Genomic DNA, 18056 nt, shown 5'->3' with positions numbered 1-18056 from the left:
ATCCGATTGAAAATCTTTGGAGGGAGCTTAAAATTCGAGTTGCCAGGCGACAACCTCGGAACCTGAATGATTTGGAGGCTGTCTGCAGGGAGGTGGGCCAACATCCCTGCCGAAATGTGCACAAACCTTGTCACCAACTATAAAAACCGTTTGACATCTGTGCTGGCCAATAATGGCTTTTCTACAAAATATTAACATGCTGTTTGTCCAGGGGGTCAAATACTTGTTTTTCCTCATCAGATGGTTATCAATTTTAATAAATTCATATGATGTGATTTTCTGGAATTTTCTTTGGGATTCTGTCTTTCACTGTTAGAATGTACATATGATTAAAATTGTAGATTTTTGCATTCTTTGTAAGTGGGCAAACCTGCAAAATCAGCAAGGGGTCAAATACTTATTTCCCCCACTGTACCCACTTAAAAATGCCGTATGACACGCAACAACATACTTTCCGTTATATTTTTGATATATTTTGAATTGTCATCTGTGTTTTCCTTTGCATAAATAACGGGATTTCCACCGTAAATTGGTGCAAAAAAGTCTATCAAATTGCAGGAAAGGAAGTCTGTGACGCTAAAAATTTCCCTGGGGGAGGACACCCAGACCCCCCCACTATGATATGTCCAGTCTGATACATTTATATAGTACAGTATATCTGCTAAAATACATTAGACTACACCACTGTGTCCATGTGTCTGTCTGATGAGGCTCTGTGAGGGAGGCTTTATTTGCCTCTTGACATAGACTTGGAACAAGATGAGTTTTTACTTTTTGTTTCTTCTTTGTTTCTATAATGAGAATATACAACAGCATGAAGAACAAACAACTACAAACAGACAACACAACAGAGGTCAGAGCCAGATAGTCAAGAACATCCTGTAACTTTTGATCAACAGCCGGCAACGCTCCCTTTAGTGTCCCTCTACAATCCCACAAACACTCAGATGTTCAGCTCACTGTTTAGCCTCTCATTACTCTTTTCTGCTGCTTTTCCAAACTTTTCACAATCTTTTCTTTATTTGACAGCTTTCTTACTAATGCATTATAAGAGAAAAAAAAGATTAAAAAAATGAAACTGAGATGGAAAACTTTAGCCACAAGTAGGCCTCTCTGTGATTTTGCAGAGCTCCACTGAGAGGTGATGCAACAGTGAAAGAGGAGCGCTGCAATGTCACATTTCCTGAATGAAAGTGAAAGTTTGTCTGAGTCTCTCCGTTTCTGAAACATTCAACTGAATCCAGGCAGCTTTTTCTCAACAACAGCAGAATATCTGCCAAACACCGGTGAGTACACCGAGACAAAATGCACCCACTAAATATTTGAATCCAGAACAAAGACACAAAGTAACAGCAAATAATGTAGGCCTGCTAAAATTGTATTAGCCTAGCTTAGATTTCCTCTGAGTTGTCCAAACAGTACAGTGTCTGATTTGATCTTTTAATGCTTATGAACACACTTTGGTAAGTAGCCTTAAACTTCAAACTCTTTCCTCTCAGCCTTGCCGTTTCTGTAGTTCCTGCTGTCTGCCTTTTGTAAGACAGAACAGCTGATCTTATTTACTTTGTTTCAACAACTGGTATGAACTCAAAGGCTCTGAACAGCTCGCGCACACTATGCTTGTTACACACACAGAACAACATTAAGACGCAATAACTTTTCGGTCACCTTCTTATAAATCTCACTATCTCGGTACTTTCTGCTGTCAACAAAAGACATATTCATGGTTTTCACCACACTAATAAAGACCTATATTATTACAGTATATAATTATTATTTGACTGCCTCACCCAAAACCTAGCTTCTAAAGAATTAATTAGGTCATGGCTGTTATTTAGCATACTGTAGGAGACTCATTGTCCCCACAGGAAAGGTAACCGTTGTCTCTTTTTTCGTGATAAATTAGCCTGAAGCTAATGCTTAGCTACCCGTTCTGGAGGAAATTAGCCATCTCGGCGTCCTTTTGGACTCTAAGCTGCCAATATTTACTGGGGGTTTGTAACGTCTCTGGTCACGCAACTGATAGAAACACTGTTGTTGTCTTTGCACAGTACCTTTTGAAAAGCCTGCAAGTCTGGAATGTGTCTGGGGACACTAGTTGTTGCACTATGACCATTCATTGCACTTTATTTATCTATATTTTATATAGTTATTATATGCTTTATTGCACATGTTTTGTATCTCTTGTTATTTCATTTTGATATTTTTCAAATATTTTAATAAAGAATTGTTTCAAGTACATGGAATCTTAGAAAATCTTTTTTTTTTATCGTGGTATCAAAATCGGCATCGAGAATCGTGTTATTTTATTGGCACCGACTACTGAATTTTTGGTATCGTGATTTGGACACGCCCTAAATACACCTGCGCCAGGCGCTTCACGCCGTGCGCTTAGATTGTTAAAATAGGGCCCTTTATCTGTGAAACAACACTGGCTAACACTCTACATTGCAGACCAGTCAGACTGGTTTCTCCGCATGTTTTCATACGTTTGTACATTTTATAGGTTGCTGTTACCATGACACCTAATTAAGGAGAGCCCAATAAGCCCTGGGGAAATGTGGTTATCCTACGTATTGCAGACCTCCACAAACACCATACTAATCACGTTTAAGACATTACATGCTTGACGTCACTTGCTCATATTGATGTGATCTCTTCTAACCTTCCTGTGTCACTGTCTCACAGGTGAACAGACCTGTAAACATAGTGCCTGGGAGATTTAAAGGAGCCACATGCAGGGTTCTTGTTTGGGCAATGAATGTAAATTAAATAAAGGCCTTTTTTTTACTGGAGAAATGATTATTAGAAAGAAATTACACATCATGAACACATTACCTGATTGTTGTAACAGAAAGAATTGTTGGTTAAGGATTGGTTTGTGTCGATCAATCGCCATCAATCAAAATCATTACAGGCTGCAACATCATTTACGTGTGAGTTTAGCTGCATATACATCAATATTAAAGGACAATTCCGGCGCAAAATGAACCTAAGGGTTAATAACATATGTGTAGAGATGGTCCGATACCATTTTTTGCTTCCTGATACCGATTCCGATACCTGAACTTGTGTATCGCCCGATACCGAGTACCGATCCGATACCAGTGTGTCATATATTTTATTATGTTTTAACAACTGTATTCCACTACCCCTGTATGGATGTGATATTATTTCTATCTTTGTGAAACATGAACAAACACAAACAATGAACGCCACAGAACTTTCTTTTATTCCCCAGTTTGAAAGTGTACTTTAACGTAGATTTTCTTCAGGGCTTTATTACTTGGTATCGGATCGGAGCATAAACTCCAGTACTTCCCGATACCGATACCAGCGTTTTAGGCAGTATCGGTCGGTATCGGAACATCTCTAGTACAGAGTCAACCATTCTCTGGAATATGTTTCCATGCTAATCAAATGTGTCTCCAGCTTTAAACAAGCTACCGCAAACCGGTGGTTAGCTGCTAACGCTAGCTTTCGGGGCAGATGGTAAATCACAATTTCTACACCACTAACAAGGCTCATAATATAACCACTCTTCCACAGTAGCATAATGAGGGTCCCTACATGTAAACCCAAGCATTGAGAACTTTGCAAGTATACAGACAGTTTATTAAAAAGATAGATTAGAAAGACAGTAGCGTTCATGTTTACATGAGCGTACACATGGGTTAGCGTTAGCAGCTAACCACCGGTTTGCACCACTGGTTTGCGGTAGCTTGTTTAAAGCTGGAGACACATTCGATTAGCATGGAAACATATCCCAGAGAATGGTTGACTCTGTACACATATGTTATTAACCCCTAGGTTCATTTTGCGCCGGAGTTATCCTTTAACATCCACATCAACACCATCATCACCTCCTCCTGCTCCACTTGTGTGTCTTTGATTTGTCTTGTTATACATCCTTTTCGTTTCCCATAAACAAGCGTAGGTTAGTGCTTGCTAATATATTAGTTGGGTAAAGTCTCAAGATTATATAATTTCTTTTGAGCAATATTTTGAGAAATAGTAAATTGTTTCACACAGCCAAAGATTTTTTTTTTTTAATAAAGATCTCCATGTTATCATTTACTTTCTAATGTTTCTTTACACTTTATCCTCAGAGTGCCGATATGTCTGCTGCCAGCTGTCTTCTCACTGAAGATCAGTTTCGGTGCTCCATCTGTCAGGATGTGTTCACTGATCCAGTCACCGTACCATGTGGACACAACTTCTGTAAAAACTGCATCACTCAACACTGGGATATTAATGTCCCCAATCAATGTCCCAACTGTAATAAGGATTTCCACACAAGACCTGAGCTACAGATCAATACTTTCATCTCTGAGATGGCTGCTCAGTTCAGACAGTCAGCTCAACAGAAAGCCAGCAGAAGCTCAGAGCAACAAGTGTCCAAACCAGGAGAAGTTCCCTGTGACGTCTGCACTGGAACCAAACTGAAGGCCCTGAAGTCCTGCCTGGTGTGTCTGGTCTCCTACTGTGAGACTCACCTGGAGCCTCATCTGACAATGACAGGCCTGAAAAGACATCAGCTGATCGACCCTGTGGAGAACCTGGAAGGCAGGATGTGTACGAAGCACGATAAACCGCTGGAGCTGTTCTGTAAGACAGACAGGATGTGCGTCTGTATGCTCTGCACTATTTTAGACCACAAGACACATGATGTTGTTCCTCTGAAAGAAGAATATGAAGGAAAGAAGGTCGAGCTGGGGAAGACAGAGGCTGAAATTCAGCATATGATCCAGAAGAAACGACTGAAGATTCAGGAGATCAGACACTCGGTGGAGCTCAGTGAGGAAGATGCAGACAGAGAGATAGCAAAAGGTGTTCAGGTCTTCACCGCTCTGAAGGAGTCTGTTGAGAGAAGCCAGGCCGAGCTCATCGAGACGATAAAAGAGAAGCAGAGAAAGACGGAGAAACAGGCTGAATGCTTCATCAAAGAGCTGGAACAGGAAATCTCAGAGCTGCAAAAGAGAAGCACTGAGGTGGAGCAGCTCTCACAGTCTGAAGACCACCTCCACCTCCTCCAGAGATTCACCTCCCTGAACGCTGCTCCACCCACCAAGGACTGGACACAAGTCAGCATCCGTCCACCTTCATATGAGGGTACTGTGGTGAGAGCTGTGGCTCAGCTGGAGGAGACGCTCAGTAAACAGATGAAGAAGCACTTTCATATTGAGCTGAAGAGGGTCCAGCAGTCTGCAGTGGATGTGACACTTGATCCTGATACAGCACATCCTGATCTCAACCTGTCTGACGATGGAAAACAAGTTCAACATGGTGACGTGAGAAAGGCTCTCCAAGACAGCCAAAAGAGATTTGATACTTATGTTAATGTCTTAGCAAAGCAGAGTTTCTCTTCAGGAAGATGTTACTACGAGGTTCAGGTTAAAGGGAAGACTCACTGGACTTTAGGAGTGGCCAAAGAGTCAATCAACAGGAAGGGAGTCATCATAACGAACCCTCAGAATGGTTATTGGACGATATCTTTAACGAATAAAAATGAGTGCAACGCTCGTGCTGGTCCTGATGTCCGTCTCTCTCTGAAGTCTCCGCCTCAGAAGGTGGGGGTGTTTGTGGATTATGAGGAGGGTCTGGTGTCTTTTTATGATGTTGATGCTGCAGCTCTTATTTACTCCTTTACTGGCTGCTCCTTCACTGAGAAACTCTACCCATACTTCAGTACAGGTCTCAATAAAGGTGGTAAAAACTCTGCCCCTCTGATCATCTCTCCTGTCAATCACACGGAGTAGAACAACCATTTTGTAGCATAATGATTGGTTGCCTTGCTCTGAGTGAGGCACACTCTGCTCCCCTGGCTAATCTGACTGCATGCTATAAGGGCAGTGGGGTTGTCTTCTTGACATCCTCTCCCTTTTGGATGCCTAAGGGACGTGTCATTCCCGGGTTGCCTCGCTTTCGGTACACCTTGCGGTTGTGCTCTCTGCAGTGTCTCCTTTTAGGGGGTCCCCTGCTGCACCATGAATCATTGCTGGCTCCTACTGTAACTGTAACTGTACTGCTCCCCTTTTCCTGCCCCACATGTTGAAAAAGGCTGCCTTGCAGGTTCTGAGTAGACTGCTTCACCAGTGCTGCGGTGGCTACACTAGGTGCCGTTTTTGCCTTCTGCCGGCTTTGCCTTTACTGGCTTTATATATTAATATTCCAACACCACGTACAGTATATCTCTCTGTGTGCCAACGTGGTCGTCATCTCTCTCTTTCAGCCTGACGTTTGTGGTCTTAACTGAATGTGTGCAGACAGGGAGTCATGATTTATGTTTATTGTTAAATGATGTGTTATGTAATTTTCTTTCTTTCAATGAATATTGTTTTTGTTTTTCTCATTGTTTCTTGTGGTTATTTTCATGACGTTACATTTGATTTTCTGGAATTCAAATATTTTCTTTTATTCTGAAGATTTTGCTTAGTTCTGCCAAACCAAATATGTATTTGTTGCCAACTTAATGTCTTTTGTTGCCAATTTATTTTGTTGTTTTGTAAGCTTGACGCATCTGTTCTGTTTTTGTGTGTGCTACCGTTAGTGGTGTTCTCCCCTCTTCCCTCAAAGTCCCTATACTTTAAAGGTCCAATGTGTGGGTATTTCTCCCATCTAGCGTTGAGATCATATATCGCAATCAACTCTCTCGCACCACACAGTTCAAAGTACGTATTACAGCTACAGTAGCCTTCACGTTTCAAAAAGCCGGTCTCTTGCTCTTTTCAATCTCCTTTTTCTTTTTCTGAGCGAAGAAGAAGACTCCTGTTCCTGAAATTTGGATTTTGAATACGTGTGGTCCTCCATGTTTCCTTCTTCAAACTTGCTGGGGCCGGGAAGCTACGATACCCATTAGCAGCGTTAGCAGCACCGGTGAGTTTATCATGTGATGGTGAAAATGCGAAAGGCGGAGCAGTATGTCCTGTATGTCCCTTACGTGTGCTAACGTGTTTCAAGATGGAGCATGAATATGGAGCGTCTAACCCAGTTCATGCTAACGCAGATGTAAAATTTCAAGCCAAAAGGAATACTTGGAATTGATGGTGGTGGTAGATATTCATGAACACAGGCAACACAGATTTTGATAGTGAACAACTAAACATGTTACACACTGGGGCTTTAAACATAAATTGTATGAATTTAACCTGTGTGCTTTTATTCTATTCTTTTTTTTTTTGTATAGTCATTAGTCATTTTAAGTCAGATTTTGTCCAATTCTCTAACTGAAATTTCATTGGTGTCATTGTCGGTTGTGTCTTTTTTACTGGTGGTGTAAATAGTTGTTTTATGTACTTTATCTACTCTTTTCTAGACCTGAAAATGTTATTTGTTGTGTCACAAGACTGTTAAATCATCTGAAAAGAATACTCAGGAATTGTTTTTAGCATTTTCCTTTACTCTGATCATTACACATATAACAAGTGTTGCTTACTGGATCAAATAACTAAAGAACACTATATAAAAAAAGGTTTCTCTCATTTTCAAAATAAAGTTTTTTATTGTGTCAGATGAAGTCATTTTGTTTTTGATTGATATCAAAGCTTCAAACACCAGCTGTGATTAAAAACATGAATGTTCTCAGACGAGCTCCAACACATTTATCGGTGTTTTAAGCCCCCAACGTCTCCTTTCAGGCAGCGCTGCCTGGAAAGCCCTAGGATTTGGAAATGGTTATGGTTATGGTTATGATTAGGGTTAAGGTTAAGGTTAGGATTAGGTGCCTTGAAGTAAACGGTCGCAGCGCTGCCTGGAAGTCGACGTTGGGGGGCTTAAAACACCATCAAGCCTCCAACACCCCATCACATGTGAGAGACTTGGTAGTGTCAGATAATGTAGTGTTATTTAAGGTTTGAGTTGTGTTTGAGCAGCTGATATGAACACTAAAGCAGTGCTACTAGTCTGTAGAGAATAAGGGAAGTCTGAGGTCACCCTCTAGTGGAGTTCATAACAAACTGCAGCTTGTGGCCATAAATAACTAGTCTGATGCGAAGCACAATAAACTGTAATTACTACAAGTTCTCTGTAAAGTCATTGATGAGCTTTATTAATGTGTTGACCCTAATTCTCATTTAAATATAAGAAACTGTTTCACTTTTCTTCACCTTTTCTTAAACAGTATTGGAATTCAGCTAATTTTAAAAATGGAGAATCACAGAGAAGCTGCTGCTGTGGTCAAATCAGAAGGATTCTCCATCTCAGTGTAAAACTCTAATTTTCCTCCTAATGTAACGTAGAGATCCGGTGCTAATAAGGCACCGGTGCCCGGTATTAACCGTGCAACCAGTAACATAGCTCAAACACGGCTTTCATGGTTCGACTGGTCATGACTGTTTTCCAAGATGGCGCCCGCATCTATACATGAACGCTACAGTCTTTCTAAACTATCTTTTTAATAAACTGTCTGTACACTTACAATAATCTCAATGCTTTGGTTTACATGTAGGGATCCTCATGATGCTACCGTGGAAGTGTGGTGCTATTTTGAGCCTTGTTAGTGGTGTAGAAATAGCGATTTACCCTCTACCCCGAAAGCTAGCGTTAGCAGCTTATCACCGGTTTGCGCTAGCTTCAAGCTAGAGACACAGATTAGCATGAAAACAGATCCCAGACTCGACTTGGTAGACATATGTTATTAACCCCTAGGTTCATTTTGCGCCGGAATTGTCCTTTAAAAGGCAACAGAAGCATCGCTGCATGTCACGCTAGTAAACACTAATAACACGTTACACAGCAGGTAACGTTATTGATCCGATCCGTGACTCAAAACCGTGATCGGAACTGTGAGTTTTGCCATCCGTTGCACCCCTATTTGAGAGGGATAGGAAATTATATTGCAAGCCATTCTCTCATTGTTTCATTATTAAAATGTGTGGTATAGTTACATAAAAAATTTATTTCTCCAAATATACGCAGTTTAAAACATGGCAACAGTATTGTCAATTTCTGCAACCAAGGCTGACTCCTGGTTGCCAAGCCGGCAATCACTTTAACAAGTTAGCGTTGAGCGTTGTGTACGTTGAAGGTTAGTCGAACTCTAGTTGCTGTGCTGTGTTCGCTTCGCAGGGCTTCTGCTCCATACTTGCATTTATGTAATAAAACCAGACCAAGGGAAACTTTGTCTCGAAAATATTTAATCTTATAACTCTCTCTGTTCAAGATTTCCATCACATAAGCAATGTTTAATAAATGTATACATATGATAAAATAAAAATAATATTTATATAATTTATTATAAAAGATAAAAGTACAGTGGGTAGAAATCAACAAACTAAGTGAATACTAGGCCTGTCGCAATATGCAATAAATCAATTAATGATAAATAAAAATGAGCTCGATCATTTTTAAAATGGAAATTATCGCGGCCGGAAATTTTCATTTTATTTATTGTTTTTGATTGTGTTTGGTTTTTCTTCAAGTGCATTTTTTGTTACCGAGAGTCCATTTTATTTATTGTTTTTGGTTGTTTTGTTCATGTATTGTGGATATTTAAAATGTCTTCCAGTTCCAGTGTTATGTAGCCTATTCTTTAGAAATAAAAGTTTAATTATCTTTGAAAAGGTGTACCTGCAATATTATGCCATTATCATTATAGTAGATGAAAAATAGTCTCTGAACCACAATATTATAATTTACCGCAATAATTTCTGGGACAATTCATTATCCAGCAAAATATGTTATCGTGACAGGCGTAGTGAATACCATGAAAAAAATGTAAACTGATTATGCAGCTCCATCTTGGTTGAAATTTTTTTTTTTTTAAGTCTGCATTAGCCTTAAGTCTGACAGTTTTTAACTGATTAGTGTTGAATCAAGTTTTGCATTCCAGAACTTCAATCTTGCTGGAGAAGAAGTTGTCTCAGCGAGCATCTCTGCAGCTTCATTTCTTTCTGCTGCTCTCACCAACACACCTGTGTCTTTTGACAAGATGGAGCCGAGAGAATCTTCTATCGCAAACTGAACAACTAAATGGTTTCTCCCCTGTGTGGACAACCAGGTGTCGTTTTAGAGTATTACGGTCGACAAAACTTTTACTACAAACTGAACAACTAAATGGTTTCTCCCCTGTGTGGACAATTGAGTGTCGTTTCAGAGTTTCCCTTAGTGAAAAACTTTTACTACAAACTGAACAACTAAATGGTTTCTCCCCCGTGTGGACAATTGAGTGTCGTTTCAGAGTTTCCTTTAGTGCAAATCTTTTACTACAAACTGAACAACTAAATGGTTTCTCCCCCGTGTGGACTCTCATGTGTTTAACCAAATCGTCAGACTTACAGAAACTTGCTTTACAAACTGAACAGTTGAGACATTTTTCTTCTGAATGAAGTCTCATGTGAGTCGTTAAGGTTTTTTTCCGAAGGTATCTTTTACCACAAACTGAGCAACAATATGTTTTCCCTCCTGTTTGGACTCCAGAGTGGTTCTGCAGAGGTTTCTTGCAGCCAACGCTTCCAGCACATTCAGAGGAGCTAACTGATGTGTTTCCAGTATTACATTCCACACCACTTACAGCTACTTCATTGTTTTGCAGAGAGTTTAAACCTGACTGAGGTTCCCTAGTCTCCTCCCAGTTTGCACTGTCATCAGTCTCAGATTCAGATTCAGAGGAGTCTGAAGTCTTGTCATGAGTAGCTGGTTGTAAAGGACTTTCTGGATCTGAGTTCCTGGCTGGTTCTGGTCCTCCACAGTCCTCTCCATCAGCTCCTGTTCTCTCTGCCTCTCTGTTCTCCTCAGTTTGGCTTTCATGAAGCTGTGAGGACTGAGCTTTCTCTTCATCATCTTCTTCACTCTTCACAGGGACAGAAGTGAACACGAACTTGATATCAGCCTCCTCCAGCCCTTGAAACTGCTCTCCCTCCTGACTGGTCCAGAGTTCCTCCTGTTCCTCTTTAATGTGTGGGGGGGGCTCTGGGTCCTCCTGGTCCAGACTGGGGCTCCACTCCTGCTGCTCAGGGGGAACCTCTGCTTTATCCACCGACAGCTGCTGGACATCTGAGGAGAAGAATAAAATACATGCAAAAGTATTAAAAAAACTAATTTACCGCCGGTCATGTTTTTTCTCACTAAGGCTACGTTCATACTGCAGGTTTTAATGCTCAATTTCGCAAATGAGTAATACAACATCACACGTCACACGCAGCACACTGTTTAAATGCTTAACAAAATAATTGCTTAAATAATAACCACTAGCTATTAGTTGATAGCCGGCAGCAGTGGCGGATCTAGAAAGGTTTACATGGGGTGGCAAAGGGGTGGTGAAAGGTCTTGGCAGGGTGGCATTGGAAGACAGTACACGGAAACCCCCATATATCAATGTCTTGTGTGGCAAATACAGGAAAATCTGTAAAACTGCGTAAAAAACTGTAAAACAGCATAACATAATTCTATCATTTGTTTGACCTTTTGTTTGATCATAATTACTGATAAAGTAAGACAAATAGAATAGAAAATAGAAAAGAACAAAGAAACTGTGAAAAATGAATCTATTTATATACTGTATTTACATCTTTCCATACCCTACAACAGAATAGAAATAGCCAAAAACTGAAAACATGTCATTTACTGAGTGACATGACATGTTACGCTACTGTAATGCAATTTATATGGAAGAAGAATAAAAACATAGCATGTGGTCCAGGGGGGAATTACAGACCTACCCTCTTCCTCTCTGTCATCTTCATCTGTCTCTGTCCCTCTGTCTGAATCTGCAGCCTCCTCTTCATCCCTCACAGTCAATTCTTCCTTTTCCTCTTCTCCATCTCCTTCTGTGGCCTTCTTCTACTCTGACCCTCATGGTCTCTCCAGTTTACTGCCTTCTCCTTAACTACATTTCCCTCCTTCTCTTCATCCTGTGCAAAAAAACTGGCAATATCCCCACTTTTAGCTTTCCTTTTCACTTTTAGGCTCCAGCTAATATCTCCAGCTACTCTCACCTGTAAAAATCAAGATGTGAAAAGCTCTGGTTAACCTTGTATTACATTACGCTGTAGGGCCCTGTAGCTAATAAGTAGGCCTAGCCTATAACAAACATAAAATCAGAAAATATTCATCACATGCACACAACAGTTATGTTTGGACTAGCCTACTTAATCCAGTTCTATTATATGTTATATATTGTTGTTTTCCCTCATTGCTGTGATATGTGAGAGGAAGCTGATTCTGCTGCTTAACTAATCAAATAAAAATGAGCAAGCACTGTATGTGTTGTAATGCCACCGAAACAGCGACCCTCTGTAAACATTATGAATAGAGATGCACCGATTTCAACTTTTAGGCCGATTCCGATTTTTCATTGAGTTTGAACTGCCGATACCGATTTTAGCCGATTCCGATTTCATATTTTCTAACCACTTTTCCAGCACACACAAATATTTATTTTCCATCTTTTCTTTAATAGAACATTTTTTGAACAGATAATGGATCACTATAAAACAGAACTATATAAATGACTCCTGGTGTGGGACATTCACACACACATCTCAAGTGCGATGTTAGAACTATTTCCTTCTTCTCACATCCAATATCACACTAATATACACATATATATATATATATATATATATATATATATATATATATATATATATATATATAATAAACATAAAAAAAGCTGCGAGCAGCGATTTACGGGCCCTCGCGCCTCTGCGCGCGTCAGGGTTACCGGCGGACGCCGCTCCTTGCGACCGTGCATTTGTACGGCACTCAGACACCGCAAATCATCAACAATGAAAAGGGAACTCCCCACTGAGTTCAACGATACCTCACACAAGACTCTACGTCATATGGTTCATTAGCTGTGGAAAGGGACGTGGCTAAAGCATAGGGGGTTGGTCAAACCATCAACACTTAAAAAGGAAGTCTCTGCTGAGTTCAATGATACCTCACACAAGGGTCTACATCAAACAGGTCACCATTTATGAAAGGGGGCGTGGCTTAGCACAGAGAGGCAGGCCAAACAATCCCCAATGAAGAAGGAACGCTCTGCTGAGTTCAATGATACCTCACACAAGACTACCTTATATGGGCCAGCATTTATGAAAGGGGGCATGGCATTAACATAGGGGGCGGGCCAAACCATCACCAATGAAGAAGGAACTCTCTGCTGAGTTCAGTGACACCTCACACAAGACTCGACGTCAAACAGTTCATTATCTGTGAAAAGGGGCGTGGCTAAAGCATAGGGCGCGGGTCAAACCATCACCAATTAAAAAGGACGTCTCTGCTGAGTTCAATGATATCTCACACAAGGGTATACCTTAAACGGTTGAAATGTTATGAAAGGGGGCGTGGCTTAAGCAGAAGGGGGCGGGCCAAACCATCACCAATGAAGAATGAACTCTCTGCTGTGTTCAAAGACTCTACCTTAAACAGTTCAAATGTTATGAAAGGGGGCGTGGCCAGTGTACGTGGGCGTGGTGAAAGTATAGGGGGCGGCTCAGTATCACATGTAGACCACAAATTATAAGTTTCATGTAAATCGGATGATGTCTGTCATATAAGGCGCATTTCGTGTTGCCAGCGGGGGGGCGCTATGACCAAAAGTAAATCTTGGCCTGTAGGTGTCCTCAGGCCTGGACCCTTGTCAATCGTGAGAAATTTCGGGCAGATCTGACAACGTACACTCAAGTTACAACAACTTCTTTGTTCATCGCTAAACACTCAAAATGGCCGCCCCACCACGGCCACGCCCTATGACGAAAAGTTTTTCTTTTGTATGTATGTATGTAATGTATCTTTTTAGATAAAACAGATGTTGAAAAAGTTTCCTTTTGGGGACATCATTTGAAATTGGGAAAAATTTGAAGTTGGAAAAAAGTTAATGAATTGCAATATATCGCAGAATATTGCAATATGTTTGAAATCGCAATAATATCGTATTGTGACATAAGTATCGTGATGATATCGTATCGTAAGGCCTCTGGTGAATCCCACCCCTATTATCTGTGCGCTACACTTCGAAGAATTTTAACTTTATTTAAAATAGCCATGCTAATACTCAAAGTATTTTCCCTAATTCATAGTATCCGTTCCTGGTAACACTTTATAATAACAATCGCTAATAAATGGTAAATTGATAGTAAATTAAACCTAAATGAAAAGTTATTTTACTGTTAACCAAAAACAAATTGATAATTAATGTTTACTAATTATTAGTTATGCTTTAATTTATGTTATTTTAAAAGTTTATTGTTGTTCACATCAAAACATTTTATAAATTATATCAACTTTTTGTAAATGATTGAAATTTATCATTCTTCATCATAAATTGATGAAGAAATCATTTGTCAGTAAATATAATTTGAATGTCTATTGTAAAGTTGCATCAAATGAAAATAATACTTTGTTAATGGTTAATAAAGACCTTATAAAGCATTTATAAACATTATTCAGATAGCTATTATCAGTTCTCAAATCATAAAATAATCATCTCTTTTATAAATCGCCAAATAAAGATCTAATGGGGCCAAATTAATGTTACTTGATGCTTTATAAACCATTTATTAATCATTCCCTTATTATAAGGATTAGTTGCAACTTTATAATAGCCATTCAAATTATGTTTATAGACAGTTTACTAAACAATTATTAACCAGTGACAAAGTATTACCCATCTATCTGAAGTTATAAACTTATTGTATATGACACCAAACTATTTATAAAATAACATTAATTATAACATTACTAATAATGAGCAAACATTATAATTCATCATTTCATTGTCTTTTAATAGTAAAATACCTATTAACTAAAGATTAATTAACTTTAAATTTACCATTTATTAGTGATGGTTATTATAAAGTGTTAGTGTTTTTTTGTCACACGTTTGCAGTCCGCAGGGAAGCCTTCACGATATTACGAATCCCACTATGGCCACGCCAAGACCCACCCTTCAATAGCATTTATTGGCCAGGAATGTCCTGCTCCCGTTACTGCTGCTGCTCCCGTTACTCTGCTTGGTCATATGTGAAGCATCCGTTCACACAGAGTTAATATACAACCCTTATATTTATCTTAAAAACACTGGCGGTCCTCCTCAGCTGTGAAGCCACGTACTTGTTGTCCAAGCCCTGTGTTCTTGCTAAATAAATGTGTGCAGCATTCAATGTCCCGTGGGAAAGAATGCAAAGTTAAATTAATATTTATTTTACTGTTAACTTAAAAACAAATTGATAATTAATAATGTTTACTAATTATTAGTTATGCTTTAATTTGTTATTTTAAAAGTTTATTGTTGTTCACATCAAAACATTTTATATGTTATATTAACTTTTTGTAAATGATTAAGAAATTGTTATCACCCTGATAGATAACCAGAATTGTAAGTCAGAATGTAAACTGGGCACAATTACATTAACCTAAAACTAACTCAATTCAAATGCCACAGCCCATACTGTTTTTTTTTTTATTACTATTAGAATATAGACATTAAGAGAATAAATCGTTATGCAAGTACTTTTACTTTTAATACTTAAAGTACATTTAAAATCAGGTACTTTTTTACTTTTATTTAAGTAGGGTTGTCATTGTTGTACTTCTACGTTTACTAAAGTAAATATAGCTGTGGTTATTTGTACTTTTACTTAAGAACTGAGATTCAGTACTTCCTCCACCACTGGTTCTATTCTATATATATATCGTATCGCAAGAAGCTGCAATGTACATCGCAATATGGATTTTAGGCCATATCGCCCATCCCTAGTTGTGAATACTTCCTCCTCCACTGGTTTCCCAGCAGATTAAATGTATATTAACAATGAAGCTGTACCAACCTGCTCTGTGTAACCGGACTTCAGGGTTAAAAACAGCGTCCAGTAGTTGCTGTTGTCGGTTATTCTCTTTTAAACTGAACTCAAGTTCCTCCTCGTACTCTGCTATCGTTCTTTCAAACAGCCCAAATATCTCTTCAGCAGCCGCAGTTAGTCGCTGCTCCACAAAAGCTCTCAGCATTTGGACTTTAGACATTTTTACTAAATCACAGAAACTTTTCCTCCAGACACACTCCTTTAAAACCTGTTCGCTCCCTCTGATACGTGCGCTGCGCTGGGTTGCTAACTTACGTTCGGGTCCGTCTAGTTAACAAGCTTTGTAGGACACCAGAAGATCATTTAAATGTTTTTTTAAATAAAGGGAACAGCACAGAGTCCATTCAGACAGGTCTATCTGGACATTTCGGGTCCATGAAACATACAGTTTGGTCTCTATCTCTCCGACTACCGCTGTGTGGCTGATCAGACTCCGTCAATTTCCAGCTAGCATGCTACGCTAACTTCAGTTAGCATTCTTGGCTAACGGAGATGAGTAAGGTTATAACGTCCACTTGAACAAGTTTATCCAAACATCCGGCTTCTGGTTGTTCACCTGGGTTCACCCCGGTTGTAACCGATGAGCTACGTGGCGGAAAGAGCAGTACTCACGTTGGACAACAAGGATGTGGGAACAAACTTATTCAACCGCTCAAGTTAGCCACGGTAAGTAAAAGTGCTTCCGGTAGCGCTTCTTCAAAATAACAGTTGCGACACTTTTATCCAGTTTATGATGCTTCTGCAGCATAATGTCGCCTTTAAATGTTATTTCATACAGTTTAGTATATTTTATTATTATTATATATATTGGATTATTATTACTGATACCTTAACATGTAGGCAGTATTTTCATAGTTTAATCCTTGAATCCTGTACATTCTGTTCTGCTACACAAATCTATATTTAAAGATAACTTTTATGTAATGTATAGGTTATTGTTTGGTATGCTTTTACCATAAATGGTATTTTAACGGTTGGCTGTTGCTAAAATTAGGTCACGTTGGTTGTAGGTCAAGCTTAAGAACTTTTATTTTGAAGGTTAACCACCAAGTTGCAGCAGAACCGGATGTTACTCTTTGAGCAATACGGTGTCTAACGTGAGTAGAAACAGCGGAGTCGGTTTTGTTGTGCTGAGAAAGTGTGTGAGCTCCAACAGCACTGATCCATCAGAGCGCCTCTGTGTGTCCGGATAAAGCTGTCTGAATTTGAATGGACTTTGTGCTGCTCACCTTCTTCCTGAATGTTTTACCTCTGACTCATCTCCCGGTAGCTACAAAGCTATCGACGCTAGCTTAGCATTCTAGCTGGTTAGTAACACAGTTTGAAGGAGAGCAAACGGTGTTTTCTGACGGAGTTTGTTCGGAGGAAAAGTTTCTGTCGTTGTGTGAAAATGACTAAAGTCCAAATGCTGAGATCGTTGGTGGAGCAGCGACTAACTGCGGCTGCTGAAGAGATATTTGGGCTGTTTGAAAGGACGATAGCAGAGTACGAGGAGGAACTTTGTCGTTCAAAAGAGAAGAACGAGCGACAACAGAAACTACTGGACGCTGTTTTCAACCCTCAGCTTCGGTTACACAGAGCAGGTTTGTTACCTTTACTTCTCCTCTCTGTTCACACTCTGGTTATACTGACATCAGACCGATATGGGTCAACTTCCAGGGCCCCTGTCATTCTGGTTAATCAAACCATGTTCTCAAATTAAAAAGTAAGTAGCCTACCTAAAACTAAAGTGCAGACAGGTCAGACAAAAGCCAGTTCAGGGCTCCAGTCCAGTGTTTCCCACGGATTAGAAAGCAATTTGTGGCGACATGCTGTCCTCCTCTCCTACTTCAATGCCTAACGAATCTCTCTCTCTCTCTCTCTCTCTCTCTCTCTCTCCCTGACCCTGTCTTTCACTGGTTGAAGCCTGAAAATATTGTAAACAAATTAATAACCTAACTAATTACACTGGTCGGATTGTTGAGCTCTGTTTCAGACTGATAACCTCCGGTTCAGCCTGGTCCTCATCCTCAACACGGGCCTTTTACAGTCGCGGAAAATACTTTTCAATACTCATCTGGATTGAAGCAGCAAACATTCAGTGTAAGAGTACAAAAAATGACATAACTTTATTTATTATACGTTTATTTGATTCACAGCTGCTACATATAGTGTTTTTACCTCGACAACCCAACTGCATTTTACCGCAAACTTGCGACTAGTTATCTTTCTAAAGCGGGCGCAATCGCTTGTTTGCTAAGAATCGGGTCGGTG

General features: G+C 39.6%; 2 protein-coding genes across 2 annotated transcripts in view; both read left to right on the top strand.

Annotated features, from left to right (window-relative positions):
* Positions 1–1200: 1200 nt before the first annotated feature.
* LOC114560526 (E3 ubiquitin-protein ligase TRIM21) lies at positions 1201–6649 on the top strand. The gene is made up of 2 exons (XM_028585960.1): positions 1201–1286; positions 4110–6649. The coding sequence occupies exon 2, from the start codon at positions 4119–4121 to the stop codon at positions 5757–5759; it is 1641 nt and encodes a 546-aa protein (XP_028441761.1). The 5' UTR covers positions 1201–1286; positions 4110–4118; the 3' UTR covers positions 5760–6649.
* Positions 6650–16816: 10167 nt separating this feature from the next.
* LOC114559614 (zinc finger protein 260-like) overlaps positions 16817–18056 on the top strand; it is a 33023-nt gene continuing 31783 nt past the window's right edge. Inside the window, exon 1 of the mRNA XM_028584364.1 lies at positions 16817–17386. Within this exon, the coding sequence (XP_028440165.1) occupies positions 17194–17386 (193 nt within the window). The 5' untranslated portion in view covers positions 16817–17193. The remainder of the gene's footprint in view (positions 17387–18056) is intronic.

The sequence above is a fragment of the Perca flavescens genome, chromosome 8, assembly GCF_004354835.1.
Source record: "Perca flavescens isolate YP-PL-M2 chromosome 8, PFLA_1.0, whole genome shotgun sequence".
Lineage (NCBI taxonomy): Eukaryota > Metazoa > Chordata > Actinopteri > Perciformes > Percidae > Perca > Perca flavescens.
This window is presented reverse-complemented; position numbering and strand designations above follow the sequence as displayed.

Excerpts from the sequence above, each read along its gene's own strand:
- LOC114560526 (XM_028585960.1), top strand. The coding sequence starts at position 4,119 with ATGTCTGCTGCCAGCTGTCTTCTCACTGAAGATCAGTTTCGGTGCTCC.